The sequence below is a fragment of the Salmo salar genome, chromosome ssa03 (genome assembly GCF_905237065.1).
Source record: "Salmo salar chromosome ssa03, Ssal_v3.1, whole genome shotgun sequence".
Classification (NCBI taxonomy): Eukaryota; Metazoa; Chordata; class Actinopteri; order Salmoniformes; family Salmonidae; genus Salmo; species Salmo salar.
The window spans coordinates 20,934,981-20,951,151 of NC_059444.1; the positions used below are offsets into that span (position 1 = coordinate 20,934,981).

Sequence of the window (16,171 nt, forward strand, 5' to 3'; positions counted from 1 at the left end):
AAGAGCCATAGAGGGAGCAGAGCCATAGAGGGAGCAGAGCCATAGAGGGAGCAGAGCCATAGAGGGAGCAGAGCCATAGAGGTTCCATAGAGGGAACAGAGCCATAGAGGGAGCAGAGCCATAGAGTGAACAGAGCCATAGAGGGAGCAGAGCCATAGAGGGAGAAGAGCCATAGAGGGAACAGAGCCATAGAGGTTCCATAGAGGACACAAAGCCACAGAGAGAACAGAGCCATAGAGGGAGCAGAGCCATAGAGGGAGCAGAGCCATAGAGGTTCCATAGAGGGAACAGAGCCATAGAGGTTCCATAGAGGGAACAGAGCCATAGAGAGAACAGAGCCATAGAGGGAGCAGAGCCATAGAGGGAGCAGAGCCATAGAGGTTTCATAGAGGGAACAGAGACATAGAGAGAACAGAGCCATAGAGGGAGCAGAGCCATAGAGGGAGAAGAGCCATAGAGGGAGCAGAGCCATAGAGGTTCCATAGAGGGAACAGAGCCATAGAGGGAGCAGAGTCATAGAGGGAACAGAGCCATAGAGGGAGCAGAGCCATAGCGGGAGCAGAGCCATAGAGGTTCCATAGAGGGAACAGAGCCATAGAGGGAGCAGAGCCATAGAGGGAACAGAGCCATAGAGGGAGCAGAGCCATAGAGGGAGAAGAGCCATAGAGGGAACAGAGCCATAGAGGGAGCAGAGCCATAGAGGGAGCTGAGCCATAGAGGGAGCAGAGCCATAGAGGGAGAAGAGCCATAGAGATTCCATAGAGGGAACAGAGCCATAGAGGTTCCATAGAGGGAACAGAGCCATAGAGGGAACAGAGCCATAGAGGTTCCATAGAGGGAACAGAGCCATAGAGGGAGCAGAGCCATAGAGGTTCCATAGAGGGAACAGAGCCATAGAGGGAGCAGAGCCATAGAGATTCCATAGAGGGAACAGAGCCATAGAGGGAACAGAGCCATAGAGGGAGCAGAGCCATAGAGGGAGCAGAGCCATAGAGATTCCATAGAGGGAACAGAGCCACAGAGAGAACAGAGCCATAGAGGGAGCAGAGCCATAGAGGGAGCAGAGCCATAGAGGTTCCATAGAGGGAACATAGCCACAGAGAGAACAGAGCCATAGAGGGAACAGAGCCATAGAGGGAGCAGAGCCATAGAGGGAGCAGAGCCATAGAGGTTCCATAGAGGGAACAGAGCCATAGAGGGAACAGAGCCATAGAGGGAGCAGAGCCATAGAGATCCATAGAGGTTATAGAGCCATAGAGGGAACAGAGCCATAGAGGGAACAGAGCCATAGAGGGAACAGAGCCATAGAGGGAGCAGAACCATAGAGGTTCCATAGAGGGAACAGAGCCATAGAGGGAGCAGAGCCATAGAGAGAACAGAGCCATAGAGGGAGCAGAGCCATAGAGGGAGCAGAGCCATAGAGGTTGCATAGAGGGAACAGAGCCACAGAGAGAACAGAGCCATAGAGGGAGCAGAGCCATAGAGGGAGTAGAGCCATAGAGGTTCCATAGAGGGAACAGAGCCATAGAGGTTCCATAGAAGGAACAGAGCCATAGAGGGAGCAGAGCCATAGAGGGAACAGAGCCATAGAGGGAACAGAGCCATAGAGTTAGCAGAGCCATAGAGGTTCCATAGAGGGAACAGAGCCATAGAGGGAGCAGAGCCATAGAGGGAACAGAGCCATAGAGGGAGCAGAGCCATAGAGGGAGCAGAGCCATAGAGGGAGCAGAGCCATAGAGGGAGAAGAGCCATAGAGGGAGAAGAGCCATAGAGGTTCCATAGAGAACACAGAGCCGTAGAGGGAGCAGAGCCGTGGAGGGAGCAGAGCCATAGAGGGAGAAGAGCCATAGAGGGAACAGAGCCATAGAGGTTCCATAGAGGACACAAAGCCACAGAGAGAACAGAGCCATAGAAGGAGCAGAGCCATAGAGGGAGCAGAGCCATAGAGGTTCCATAGAGGGAACAGAGCCATAGAGGTTCCATAGAGGGAACAGAGCCATAGAGAGAACAGAGCCATAGAGGGAGCAGAGCCATAGAGGGAGCAGAGCCATAGAGGTTTCATAGAGGGAACAGAGCCATAGAGAGAACAGAGCCATAGAGGGAGCAGAGCCATAGAGGGAGCAGAGCCATAGAGGGAGCAGAGCCATAGAGGTTCCATAGAGGGAACAGAGCCATAGAGGGAGCAGAGTCATAGAGGGAACAGAGCCATAGAGGGAGCAGAGCCATAGAGGGAGCAGAGCCATAGAGGGAGCAGAGCCATAGAGGTTCCATAGAGGGAACAGAGCCATAGAGGGAGCAGAGCCATAGAGGGAACAGAGCCATAGAGGGAGCAGAGCCATAGAGGGAGAAGAGCCATAGAGGGAACAGAGCCATAGAGGGAGCAGAGCCATAGAGGGAGCTGAGCCATAGAGGGAGCAGAGCCATAGAGGGAGAAGAGCCATAGAGGTTCCATAAAGGGAACAGAGCCATAGAGGTTCCATAGAGGGAACAGAGCCATAGAGGGAACAGAGCCATAGAGGTTCCATAGAGGGAACAGAGCCATAGAGGGAGCAGAGCCATAGAGATTCCATAGAGGGAACAGAGCCATAGAGGGAGAAGAGCCATAGAGGGAGCAGAGCCATAGAGGGAGCAGAGCCATAGAGGGAGCAGAGCCATAGAGGTTCCATAGAGGGAACAGAGCCATAGAGGGAGCAGAGCCATAGAGTGAACAGAGCCATAGAGGGAGCAGAGCCATAGAGGGAGAAGAGCCATAGAGGGAACAGAGCCATAGAGGTTCCATAGAGGACACAAAGCCACAGAGAGAACAGAGCCATAGAGGGAGCAGAGCCATAGAGGGAGCAGAGCCATAGAGGTTCCATAGAGGGAACAGAGCCATAGAGGTTCCATAGAGGGAACAGAGCCATAGAGAGAACAGAGCCATAGAGGGAGCAGAGCCATAGAGGGAGCAGAGCCATAGAGGTTTCATAGAGGGAACAGAGCCATAGAGGGAGCAGAGTCATAGAGGGAACAGAGCCATAGAGGGAGCAGAGCCATAGAGGGAGCAGAGCCATAGAGGTTCCATAGAGGGAACAGAGCCATAGAGGGAGCAGAGCCATAGAGGGAACAGAGCCATAGAGGGAGCAGAGCCATAGAGGGAGAAGAGCCATAGAGGGAACAGAGCCATAGAGGGAGCAGAGCCATAGAGGGAGCTGAACCATAGAGGGAGCAGAGCCATAGAGGGAGAAGAGCCATAGAGATTCCATAGAGGGAACAGAGCCATAGAGGTTCCATAGAGGGAACAGAGCCATAGAGGGAACAGAGCCATAGAGGTTCCATAGAGGGAACAGAGCCATAGAGGGAGCAGAGCCATAGAGGTTCCATAGAGGGAACAGAGCCATAGAGGGAGCAGAGCCATAGAGGTTGCATAGAGGGAACAGAGCCACAGAGAGAACAGAGCCATAGAGGGAGCAGAGCCATAGAGGGAGTAGAGCCATAGAGGTTCCATAGAGGGAACAGAGCCATAGAGGTTCCATACAGGGAACAGAGCCATAGAGGGAGCAGAGCCATAGAGGGAACAGAGCCATAGAGGGAACAGAGCCATAGAGTTAGCAGAGCCATAGAGGTTCCATAGAGGGAACAGAGCCATAGAGGGAGCAGAGCCATAGAGGGAACAGAGCCATAGAGGGAGCAGAGCCATAGAGGGAGCAGAGCCATAGAGGGAGCAGAGCCATAGAGGGAGAAGAGCCATAGAGGGAGAAGAGCCATAGAGGTTCCATAGAGAACACAGAGCCGTAGAGGGAGCAGAGCCGTGGAGGGAGCAGAGCCATAGAGGGAGAAGAGCCATAGAGGGAACAGAGCCATAGAGGTTCCATAGAGGACACAAAGCCACAGAGAGAACAGAGCCATAGAGGGAGCAGAGCCATAGAGGGAGCAGAGCCATAGAGGTTCCATAGAGGGAACAGAGCCATAGAGGTTCCATAGAGGGAACAGAGCCATAGAGAGAACAGAGCCATAGAGGGAGCAGAGCCATAGAGGGAGCAGAGCCATAGAGGTTTCATAGAGGGAACAGAGCCATAGAGAGAACAGAGCCATAGAGGGAGCAGAGCCATAGAGGGAGCAGAGCCATAGAGGGAGCAGAGCCATAGAGGTTCCATAGAGGGAACAGAGCCATAGAGGGAGCAGAGTCATAGAGGGAACAGAGCCATAGAGGGAGCAGAGCCATAGAGGGAGCAGAGCCATAGAGGGAGCAGAGCCATAGAGGTTCCATAGAGGGAACAGAGCCATAGAGGGAGCAGAGCCATAGAGGGAGCAGAGCCATAGAGGTTGCATAGAGGGAACAGAGCCACAGAGAGAACAGAGCCATAGAGGGAGCAGAGCCATAGAGGGAGTAGAGCCATAGAGGTTCCATAGAGGGAACAGAGCCATAGAGGTTCCATAGAGGGAACAGAGCCATAGAGGGAGCAGAGCCATAGAGGGAACAGAGCCATAGAGGGAACAGAGCCATAGAGTTAGCAGAGCCATAGAGGTTCCATAGAGGGAACAGAGCCATAGAGGGAGCAGAGCCATAGAGGGAACAGAGCCATAGAGGGAGCAGAGCCATAGAGGGAGCAGAGCCATAGAGGGAGCAGAGCCATAGAGGGAGAAGAGCCATAGAGGGAGAAGAGCCATAGAGGTTCCATAGAGAACACAGAGCCGTAGAGGGAGCAGAGCCGTGGAGGGAGCAGAGCCATAGAGGGAGAAGAGCCATAGAGGGAACAGAGCCATAGAGGTTCCATAGAGGACACAAAGCCACAGAGAGAACAGAGCCATAGAGGGAGCAGAGCCATAGAGGGAGCAGAGCCATAGAGGTTCCATAGAGGGAACAGAGCCATAGAGGTTCCATAGAGGGAACAGAGCCATAGAGAGAACAGAGCCATAGAGGGAGCAGAGCCATAGAGGGAGCAGAGCCATAGAGGTTTCATAGAGGGAACAGAGCGATAGAGAGAACAGAGCCATAGAGGGAGCAGAGCCATAGAGGGAGCAGAGCCATAGAGGGAGCAGAGCCATAGAGGTTCCATAGAGGGAACAGAGCCATAGAGGGAGCAGAGTCATAGAGGGAACAGAGCCATAGAGGGAGCAGAGCCATAGAGGGAGCAGAGCCATAGAGGGAGCAGAGCCATAGAGGTTCCATAGAGGGAACAGAGCCATAGAGGGAGCAGAGCCATAGAGGGAACAGAGCCATAGAGGGAGCAGAGCCATAGAGGGAGAAGAGCCATAGAGGGAACAGAGCCATAGAGGGAGCAGAGCCATAGAGGGAGCTGAGCCATAGAGGGAGCAGAGCCATAGAGGGAGAAGAGCCATAGAGGTTCCATAAAGGGAACAGAGCCATAGAGGTTCCATAGAGGGAACAGAGCCATAGAGGGAACAGAGCCATAGAGGTTCCATAGAGGGAACAGAGCCATAGAGGGAGCAGAGCCATAGAGATTCCATAGAGGGAACAGAGCCATAGAGGGAGAAGAGCCATAGAGGGAGCAGAGCCATAGAGGGAGCAGAGCCATAGAGGGAGCAGAGCCATAGAGGTTCCATAGAGGGAACAGAGCCATAGAGGGAGCAGAGCCATAGAGTGAACAGAGCCATAGAGGGAGCAGAGCCATAGAGGGAGAAGAGCCATAGAGGGAACAGAGCCATAGAGGTTCCATAGAGGACACAAAGCCACAGAGAGAACAGAGCCATAGAGGGAGCAGAGCCATAGAGGGAGCAGAGCCATAGAGGTTCCATAGAGGGAACAGAGCCATAGAGGTTCCATAGAGGGAACAGAGCCATAGAGAGAACAGAGCCATAGAGGGAGCAGAGCCATAGAGGGAGCAGAGCCATAGAGGTTTCATAGAGGGAACAGAGACATAGAGAGAACAGAGCCATAGAGGGAGCAGAGCCATAGAGGGAGAAGAGCCATAGAGGGAGCAGAGCCATAGAGGTTCCATAGAGGGAACAGAGCCATAGAGGGAGCAGAGTGATAGAGGGAACAGAGCCATAGAGGGAGCAGAGCCATAGAGGGAGCAGAGCCATAGAGGTTCCATAGAGGGAACAGAGCCATAGAGGGAGCAGAGCCATAGAGGGAACAGAGCCATAGAGGGAGCAGAGCCATAGAGGGAGAAGAGCCATAGAGGGAACAGAGCCATAGAGGGAGCAGAGCCATAGAGGGAGCTGAACCATAGAGGGAGCAGAGCCATAGAGGGAGAAGAGCCATAGAGATTCCATAGAGGGAACAGAGCCATAGAGGTTCCATAGAGGGAACAGAGCCATAGAGGGAACAGAGCCATAGAGGTTCCATAGAGGGAACAGAGCCATAGAGGGAGCAGAGCCATAGAGGTTCCATAGAGGGAACAGAGCCATAGAGGGAGCAGAGCCATAGAGGTTGCATAGAGGGAACAGAGCCACAGAGAGAACAGAGCCATAGAGGGAGCAGAGCCATAGAGGGAGTAGAGCCATAGAGGTTCCATAGAGGGAACAGAGCCATAGAGGTTCCATAGAGGGAACAGAGCCATAGAGGGAGCAGAGCCATAGAGGGAACAGAGCCATAGAGGGAACAGAGCCATAGTGTTAGCAGAGCCATAGAGGTTCCATAGAGGGAACAGAGCCATAGAGGGAGCAGAGCCATAGAGGGAACAGAGCCATAGAGGGAGCAGAGCCATAGAGGGAGCAGAGCCATAGAGGGAGAAGAGCCATAGAGGGAGAAGAGCCATAGAGGTTCCATAGAGGACACAGAGCCGTAGAGGGAGCAGAGCCGTGGAGGGAGCAGAGCCGTGGAGGGAACAGATCCATAGAGGGAACAGAGCCATAGAGGGAACAGAGCCATAGAGGGAGCAGAGCCGTAGAGGGAACAGGGCCATAGAGGGAACCGGGCCATAGAGGGAACAGAGCCATAGAGGGAGCAGAGCCGTAGAGGGAGCAGAGCCGTAGAGGGAAGAGCCATAGATGCTTTTCTGACTGTAATGTATTTTAAATGTGGCAAGAGTGGAATGTAATATGTCATGGGATTATATAGGCAGGCCAATGCAGGCGCAATTTTTAAGTCATACATATGGCAGGTAGCCTCGAGGTTAGAGTGTTGAACCAGTAACCGAAACGTCGCTGGTTCAAATACAGGAGCCGACAAGGTGAAGAATCTGTTGCTGTGCCCTTGAGCATGGCACTAACCCTAATTCCTCCAGGGGTGCTGGACAATGGTGATCCTGGCTGTGACCCCACTCCCTGTGGGTGTCTCAGGGGGACTTACACACGTGTGTAACAGTAGAAATGATTATTACTTGTATGCCTTCCAAATTGTACCCTATTCCTGATGTAGTACACTACTTTTGCCTACTACTTTTTTTAAAACAGTGCATTATTACTTGTATGCCTTCCAAATTGTACCCTATTACCGATATAGTACACTACTTTTGCCTACTACTTTTTTTAAAACAGTGCATTATATAGGGAATAGGGTGCCATTCAGGGTGCACCCTTTGTTAAGAGGACCTACATTCGTCTTTCTAACACCCCCCCCAACACCCCTGTCCTAGATTCAGATTCAGCCTCTCTTTGCCAGAGCATTCATCTAATGTGCAGGTCACCCCTGAGCGTCCAAGGATAAACTGTGCATTAACTAAATGAGCCTGGGGCTACCGCACCTGTCTGGTACCCCCCCTCCCCACCCTCACTCCCTGTCTGTCTCCCTGTCTGTCTCCCTGTCTGTCTTTGTCTCTCTCTCTCTCTCTCTCTCTCTCTCTGTGTCTCTGTCTCTCTCTCTCACTGGGGTCTCCTGCACCCGTCTCGTACCCTCCCTCCCTCCCTCCCTCCCTCCCTGTCTGTCTGTCTGTCTGTCTGTCTTTGTCTCTCTCTCTCTCTCTCTCTGTCTCTCTCTCTCGCTGGGGTCTCCTGCACCCGTCTCGTACCCTCCCTCCCTCCCTCCCTCCCTCCCTCCTCCCTCCCTCCCTCCCTCCCTCCCTCCCTCCCTGTCTGTCTGTCTGTCTGTCTGTCTGTCTGTCTGTCTGTCTGTCTGTCTGTCTGTCTGTCTGTCTGTCTGTCTGTCTGTCTGTCTGTCTTTGTCTGTCTCTCTCTCTCTCTCTCTCTCTCTCTGTGTCTCTGTCTCTCTCTCTCACTGGGGTCTCCTGCACCCGTCTCGTACCCTCCCTCCCTCCCTCCCTCCCTCCCTGTCTGTCTGTCTGTCTGTCTTTGTCTCTCTCTCTCTCTCTCTGTCTCTCTCTCTCGCTGGGGTCTCCTGCACCCGTCTCGTACCCTCCCTCCCTCCCTCCCTCCCTCCCTCCCTCCCTCCCTCCCTCCCTCCCTCCCTCCCTCCCTCCCTGTCTGTCTGTCTGTCTGTCTGTCTGTCTGTCTGTCTGTCTGTCTGTCTGTCTGTCTGTCTGTCTGTCTGTCTGTCTGTCTGTCTGTCTCTGTCTTTGTCTCTCTCTCTCTCTCTCTCTCTCTCTCTCTCTCTGTGCCTCTGTCTCTCTCTCTCTCTGTGCCTCTGTCTCTCTCTCTCACTGGGGTCTCCTGCACCTGTCCTTACTGGCTGCTACAGTGGAAAAGTCCCAGCTTCTCCCACTAGCACTTCTAGAGCCAAACGGCAGCAGGAACGACTCAGCAGGAAGACTTAGCAACAACAGGAAACCTGCTCGTACTGCATCCATCCCCATTCTCTAACAACCACAAGCACCAGGCGTGGACGGGAGAGATACAGGCAGAGACTCAGACAGCCAGGTAATGGGTTCCAAGCAGTGATGACCGATAGAGGAAGAAATCGGAGGATGGGCTCATTGTCATGACTGGAATGGAATGAAAAGGTATCAAACACATGGTTTCCGTGTGTTGGATGTGTTTGATACCTTTCCATTCCATTCCAGCCATTACAATGAACCTGGCCACCATTGGTTCCAAGAGTAGTAGAGAGGGGTCTTTTCAGGAGAGTCAGTGTGTGTTGGACCTTCCTTATCAGATCTGTCCTCATTGGCTCTCAGTCAGCTGGATAGAGAGAGACTGGCCGGGCTAATAGGGATTGGATAAAGGATATGGGAATGGGGTTCCTTCCTTTAAAGGCTGATATGAATGTTTACAGTACTCTCCCTGTCCTGCATCCTGCCCCCCGAGGGGCCATTCAGAGAACAGGGGACTCTGGGTCCCTGGGTTCATTTGGCTTCAACAAGGGTGACCTACAGTACTGACGCTAGTTGTATAGGAAAGGATGAAGTAGCTTTAACTTCAGTTTGTAAGACCTTGAACAAAAGATTTAGCCTCTTAGCTGCGAATCCTAACTGGCCCTTAGTCTCCCATTGCCGTCAATGCATGACTAAGTGAAAATTCCTCTTAGGTGGAAGTTAGGATTCACCCTTGTCTGTATCTGAACAGAGTGAAACAAGTAATAACACATAATAGTAAGAAATACTTTAGAAACGGTTCAACACCGTATCCAAAGAGGCTGACCTGTCTTGAAGACCTCGTAGCGCACTGAGAATCCAGCCCCGGGTGACTCGTAGTCGGACACAAACTTGATTAGGAGCTGGCTGCCGCTGGAGATGATGGGGGAGGGGGCTATCTTCCCACAGAACTTCCCCAGGGTCGGAGCCTGCTCATCCCCACCGTTAAACACCTCCACATAGTCATACCTGACGACACAGAGAGGGGTGTAAGACTTACTTATTGTACAACACTGCTGCAGTAGCTAAACAATAGCTAAACAATAGTGAAATAGATCATTATTTAGGTTTGGAGGTTTGTCCACAGCACTGGGCCTCAACCTACTGCAAGTAAGGAAAATACATGTTCATAGAGTGGTATGGTGAGGTTGCTTTTGAGCATGGCTGCGTCATGGTCATAACATGATGCAGCCACCACCATGATTGAAAATATGAAGTGTGGTACTCAGTGATGTGTTGTGTTGGATTTGCCCTAAACATAACACTTTGTATTCAGGACATAAAGTTCAATTCTTTGCCACATTTTTTGCAGTTTTACTTTCGTGCCTTATTGCAAACATGATGCATGTTTTGGAATATTTGTATTGTGTACAGGCTTCCTTCTTTTCACTCTGTCATTTAGGTTAGTATTGTGGAGTAACTACAATGTTGTTGATCCATCCTCAGTTTTCTCCTATCACATCCATTAAACTCTGTAGCTGTTTTAAAGTCACCATTAGCATAATGGTGAAATCCCTGAGCGGTTTCCTTCCTCTCTGGCAACTGAGATAGGAAGGGCGCCTGTATCTTTCTAGTGACTGGATGCATTGATACACCATCCAAAGTGTAATGAATAACTTCACCATGCTCAAAGGGATATTTAATGTCTCCTTTTTTTTTACCCATCTACCAATAGGTGCCCTTCTTTGCAAGGCATTGGAAAACCTCCCTGGTCTTTGTGGTTGAATCTGTGTTTGAAATTCACTGCTCCATTGAGGGACCTTCCAAATACTTTGATGAAGTTATTTCTGCTTGCCATAACAAAGGGGTTGAATACTTATTAACTAAAGACATTTCAGCTTTTCATTTTTTATTAATTTGTAAAAAAATCTAAAAACCGAATTGAAACAAAATCTCAATTGAATCCATTTTCAATTAAGGCTGTAACACAACAAAATGTGGAAAAAGTCCAAGGGTATGAATATTTTCTGAAGGCAATAGGGTGCCATATCCTAGGCTTTACACACAGCTACTTCATCAGTTTGCCCAGGAGTTTGATTCTCAGGAACCTGTGTGTGTGTGTGTGTGTGTGTGTGTGTGTGTGTGTGTGTGTGTGTGTGTGTGTGTGTGTGTGTGTGTGTGTGTGTGTGTGTGTGTGTGTGTGTGTGTGTGTGTGTGTGTGTGTGTGTGTGTGTGTGTGTGTGTGTGTGTGTGTGTAATTGGGTTCTCAGCTGAGCTCTCTGGGTTTGGGTTTCTTTGTTTAAACCAGACTGCTAACACATTTATTTATTTTAGTTATTTAACCTTTTTTATTTTTTACCAGGTAGGCCAATTAAGAACAAATTCTTATTTCCAATAACGGCCTGGACATGTGGACTAATAGTATCTACTCTAGCCACATGTAGCTCAGTTGGTAGAGCATGGTGTTTGCAACGCCAGGGTTGTGGGTTCGATTCGCACGGGGGGCCAGCACAGAAAAAAAAAAAATGTATGAAATTGTATGAAATGTATGCATTCACTGCTGTAAGTCGCTCTGGATAAGAGCGTCTGCTAAATGACAAAAATGAAAATGAACTCTCAATGTGAACACAGTTCAGCATTTTATGAATCCTGTATAGTTGTCTCTTTCCAATCCCATGACTGCTGTGTCTAAGCAGGCTTGATGATGACGACAGCTGTCTCTGTTCCACTCTCAAGAAAAAGTTCCCATCCTCGGGTGGGTTAAAGAACACCAATAAAGGGTTCCACCTCTCCACTTTTTGCATGGCTGCCTATATGTAGCCTGGCTGCCTATATGTAGCCTGGCTGTCTGTATGTAGCCTGGCTGTCTGTATGTAGCCTGGCTGCCTGTATGTAGCCTGGCTGCCTGTATGTAGCCTGGCTGCCTCCATATAGCCTAACTGTCACACTCACATACTTGCACACACACACATAATCAAACATGTTTTTTCTTGTATACTGAGTACATCATGTACAATTATAATGAGTATGCTTTGTTTAACTGATTGAACAAACTACTGACATTTTTTTGTACTTATATTTGTGGTGTGGTTTTCATATAAGCCCTTTTTGGCTTACAACCTCACCAGCACACCGTTTTTACCTGTGTTTTTAATCTGTACTGTTATGCCTTTCACTTCTTTTCTTTGGTGCGAATAAATAAAGCCTACAAAAAAACCTATGGGAAGGGAGTGGGAAAAATGGGGTTGGCCCAATTGAACTGCTAAAGGAGTGGGGGTGGGAGGAGAGGGAAAGATGGGGTTGGCACAACTGAACTACTAAAGGAGTAGGGGTGGGAGGAGAGGGAAAGAAAACCCATTTGTTTCTGTCTCCACCAGCAGGGAGGCACAATGTTACATTCTGTTCTAAGACACACCATTTGTAGGGTTGCATCTATTTTTAGGGCCGGGGAGTGACAGAGTGAGTTTGTCCTGTGAGTGTCTCTCTTGTCTATACCAACGATGTTAGTTAGACTGTTAGCTAGGCTGTGAGAACCATGAACTCACTCCCTGTATATTTGTAGGTCATATCAAGACTCATCATCACACCCACATTCAGTACGTCACATGTTGAACCCAGAACAAAGGAGAGCTCGGTTTGTTGTTTTGAAAGTTTTGAAAGTCTCTGGAAAAGTATTCTATTAAAAAAGTCTGGTTATTAGCTAGCTACAGTGCCTTCAGGAAGTATTTATATCCCTTGACTTACAGCCTGAATTCAAAATGAATTAAATAGATGTTTTTTCTCACCAGTCTACACACAATACCCCATAATGACAAAGTGAAAACATGTTTTTAGAAATGTTTGCAAATGTATTGAAATTAAATACAGTATCTCATTTCCATACCCCTGAGTCAATACATATTAGAATCACCTTTGGCAGCGATTAAAGCTATGAGTCTTTCTGGGTATGTCTCTAAAAGCTTTGCACACCTGGATTGTACAATATTTGCACATTATTCTTTTCAAAAATCTTCAAGTTCTGTCAAATTGGTTGTTGATCATTGCTAGGCAACCATTTTCAAGTCTTGCCCTAGATTTTTAAGCAGATTTAACTGTAACTCTGCCACTTAGGAACATTCACTGTCTTCTGGGTAAGCAACTCAAGTGTAGATTTGGCCTTGTGTGTCACGTCCTGACCATAGAAAGATGTTATTTTCTATGGTAGAGTAGGTCAGGGCGTGACAGTTTTTTTTTTCTAGTTTAGTTTTTCTATGTTGTCATGTTCTAGTTTTGTATTTCTATGTTGGGTTTTGTTTGGGATGATCTCCAATTAGAGGCAGCTGGTCCACGTTGTCTCTAATTAGAGATCCTACTTTAAGTAGGTTTTTTTCTACCTGGGTTTGTGGGAGATTGTTTTTAAGTAGTGTATGTTTCACCTATGCGTCACGGTTTGTTGTTCTTAGGTTTATGTTTATGTATTGCATAGTTTCACAGTGTAAATAAAATGTGGAACGACATACACGCTGCATTTTGGTCCGCTTCTCCTTCCTACGACAGCTGTGACAGAATCTCCCACCACAAAAGGACCAAGCAGCGTGCCCAGGAGGAGCAGGGATCCTGGGCCCGGGAGAGGAAAGAGTGGAGGACGTCCTGGACCTGGGAGGAGGTAATGGCAGGGGACAAGACCCTGCGATGGAAGCAGGTGGAGACAGCGAGGTAGGAACGGCAACGTTACGAGGAACTAGCACGGCAACGACGGAAGCACGAGAGGCACCCCCAAATATATTTGTGGGGGGGGGGGTGGCACACGGGGAGATTGGCAGAGTCAGGGTGGAGACCTGAGCCAACTCCCCGTGCTTACTGTGGGGAGCGAGTGAAGAAGCAAGCACCGTGTTATGCAGTGATTCACAGCCCGGTGCGATCTGTGCCGGCGCCCCGCATTTGCCGAGCTAGGTTGAGCATTCAGCCAGGAAGGGTGGTGCCAGCTCAGCGCTCCTGGTCTCCAGTTCACCTTCTCGGTCCAGGATATCCTGCGCCGGCGCTGCGCACTGTGTCGCCAGTGCGTATTCACAGCCCAGTTCGTCCTATGCCAGCTCCCCGCATTTGCCGGGCGGAAGTAAGCATCCAGCCAGGACGGGTTGTGCCAGCTATACGCTCGGGACCTCCAGTGCGCCTCCATGGTCCAGTATATCCTGTGCCTGTCCCACGTACCCGGCCTCCAGTGAGTCTATCCAGCCTGATACGCCTTGTGCCTGCTCCTCGCACTTGCCCTGAGGTGCGTGTCACCAGTCTGGCGCCACCTGTGCCAGCCCCACGCATCAGGTCTCCAGTGCGGCTGCCCAGTCCGGGGTGTCCTGTTCCTGCTCCCCGCACTCGCCTTGAGGTGCGTGTTACCAGTCTGGCGCCACCTGTGCCAGCCCCACGCATCAGGCCTCCAGTGCGCATTCCCAGTCCAGAGCTTCCAGCGACAGTTCCCAGTCCGGAACCTCCTGAGACGGGCCGCAGTCCGGAACCTCCTGAGACGGGCCACAGTCCGGCGACGTTCCCCAGTCCGGACCCTCCGGCGGCGTTCCCCAGCCCGGAGCGGCCGGCAGCCCGGAGCCTCCGGCAGCCCGGAGCCTCCGGCGGCAGCCTGCAGCCCGGAGCCTCTGGCGATGATCTACAGTCCAGTTCCTCCGATGACGATCCACAGTCCGGTGGCACAGAAGCAGAGGGATCAGCCGGCGGAGCGGGGGTTACGCCCCGAACCGGAGCCGCCTCCTCTGTTGGAGGATCCGCGGGATGAGAAGTTTATGTGTACTGCACCAGAGCCGCCATAGACAGTAGTTACCCACCCTACCCTCCCTTTCTTTGTCACGTCCTGACCATAGAAAGATGTTATTTTCTATGGTAGAGTAGGTCAGGGCGTGACAGGTTTTTTTTTCTTCTAGTTTAGTTTTTCTATGTTGTCATGTTCTAGTTTTGTATTTCTATGTTGGGTTTTGTTTGGGATGATCTCCAATTAGAGGCAGCTGGTCCTTGTTGTCTCTAATTGGAGATCATACTTAAGTAGGTTTTTTTCTCTACCTGGGTTTGTGGGATATTGTTTTTGAGTAGTGTATGTTTCACCTTTGCGTTTTTTTGTTCTTCAGTTTGTTTATGTATTGCATAGATTCACAGTGTAAATAAACTGTGGAACGACACACATGCTGCACTTTGGTACGCTTCTCCTTCCTACGACAGCCGTGACATTGTGTTTTAGGTTATTGCTCTACTGAAAGGTTAATTCATCTTCCAGTGTCTGGTGGGAAGGAAACTGAACCAGGTTTTCCTCTAGGATTTTGCCTGTGCTTACAGTAGTTCCATTCCGCTTCTTTTTTTAATCCTGAAAAACTCCTTAATGATTACAAGCATACCCATAACATGATTCAGCCACCCCTATGCTTGAAAATATGGAGCGTGGTACTCAGTCATTTTTTGTTTTGGATTTGCCCCAAATATAAACTTTATTCAGGACATGTTTTGTAATATTTTTTATTGTGTACAGGCTTATTTCTTTTCACTCTGTCAATTAGGTTAGTATTGTGGAGTAAGTACAATGTTGTTCATCCATCCTCAGTTTTCTCCTATCACAGCCATTAAACTATAACTGTTTTAAAGTCACCATTAACCTCATGGTGAATTCCATGAGTGGATTTCTTCCGCTCTGGCAACTGATAATGGATAATATGTCTGCAAAGCTTGATAATGTGTGTGATGTTAACAGAGGTCTATTTTCTGGGTGACTTGACTGGTTAGCAACTAGCTGTCCTCTCAAAAGGAAGCTTCTAACTGTGACTAATGCCTGTAATATGACCCAGGTTATTACTCAATCAACTAGAGTGCATTCCAATAGTGTTGGATCTTTGGCATCCACTTGTATTGATCATATTAATCAGTAGTTAATCATATTGAAAGTCAGTAGTTAACTTGTTTGCTGAAAAATAGCATTGTATTTGGTCAAACTGTCACGTATTTCGTTGTGTTGAGGAAAGGAGGACCAAAATGCAGCGGGATTGTGGACACATGTTTATTCCTGATAAAAACAGGTAAGGTATCCACTTGAAGAAAAACAAAACAATAAACAATACTCACAACGGCAACAGTGTTGCAGGCTCAAACAAACGCAATGCACACAACAATCTCCCACAAAAGACAAACACAAACACACCCTCATATATGGGACTCTCAATCAAAGGCAAATAGACAACACCTGCCTTCGATTGAGAGTCCCAACCCCAATGAACCCAAACATAGAAACAGACACACTAGACTAAACAGAGTACATGAAAATCAAACAGCGCCCAAAAACCCAGGGAATACCTAAATCGACTGCCCTACAACAAACACACCACCCCTAACCACATAAAACAAATACCCTCTGCCACGTCCTGACCAAACTACAATACCAATTAACCCTTATACTTGCCAGGACGTGACACAAACACAATCTTCTCCAGCAGTTTACTAAGAACAGTTTATTAAGAATAGGCAGCAAACTGAAAGGATGCTTTACTATTTTTAGGCGGTGAAATTACCTTTGCTTCCTTCAATGCCTGTGGACACACAGTCCTTTAGGCTTTGGTTAAACCTGCAATATGTCA

General features: G+C 49.3%; 1 protein-coding gene across 1 annotated transcript in view; it reads right to left on the reverse strand.

Annotated features, from left to right (window-relative positions):
- LOC106599513 (neuropilin-1a) overlaps positions 1–16,171 on the reverse strand; it is a 112,643-nt gene that overhangs the window by 80,857 nt on the left and 15,615 nt on the right. The window contains exon 3 of the mRNA XM_014190791.2: positions 9,418–9,599. Coding sequence (XP_014046266.1) covers positions 9,418–9,599 — 182 coding nt within the window. The remainder of the gene's footprint in view (positions 1–9,417; positions 9,600–16,171) is intronic.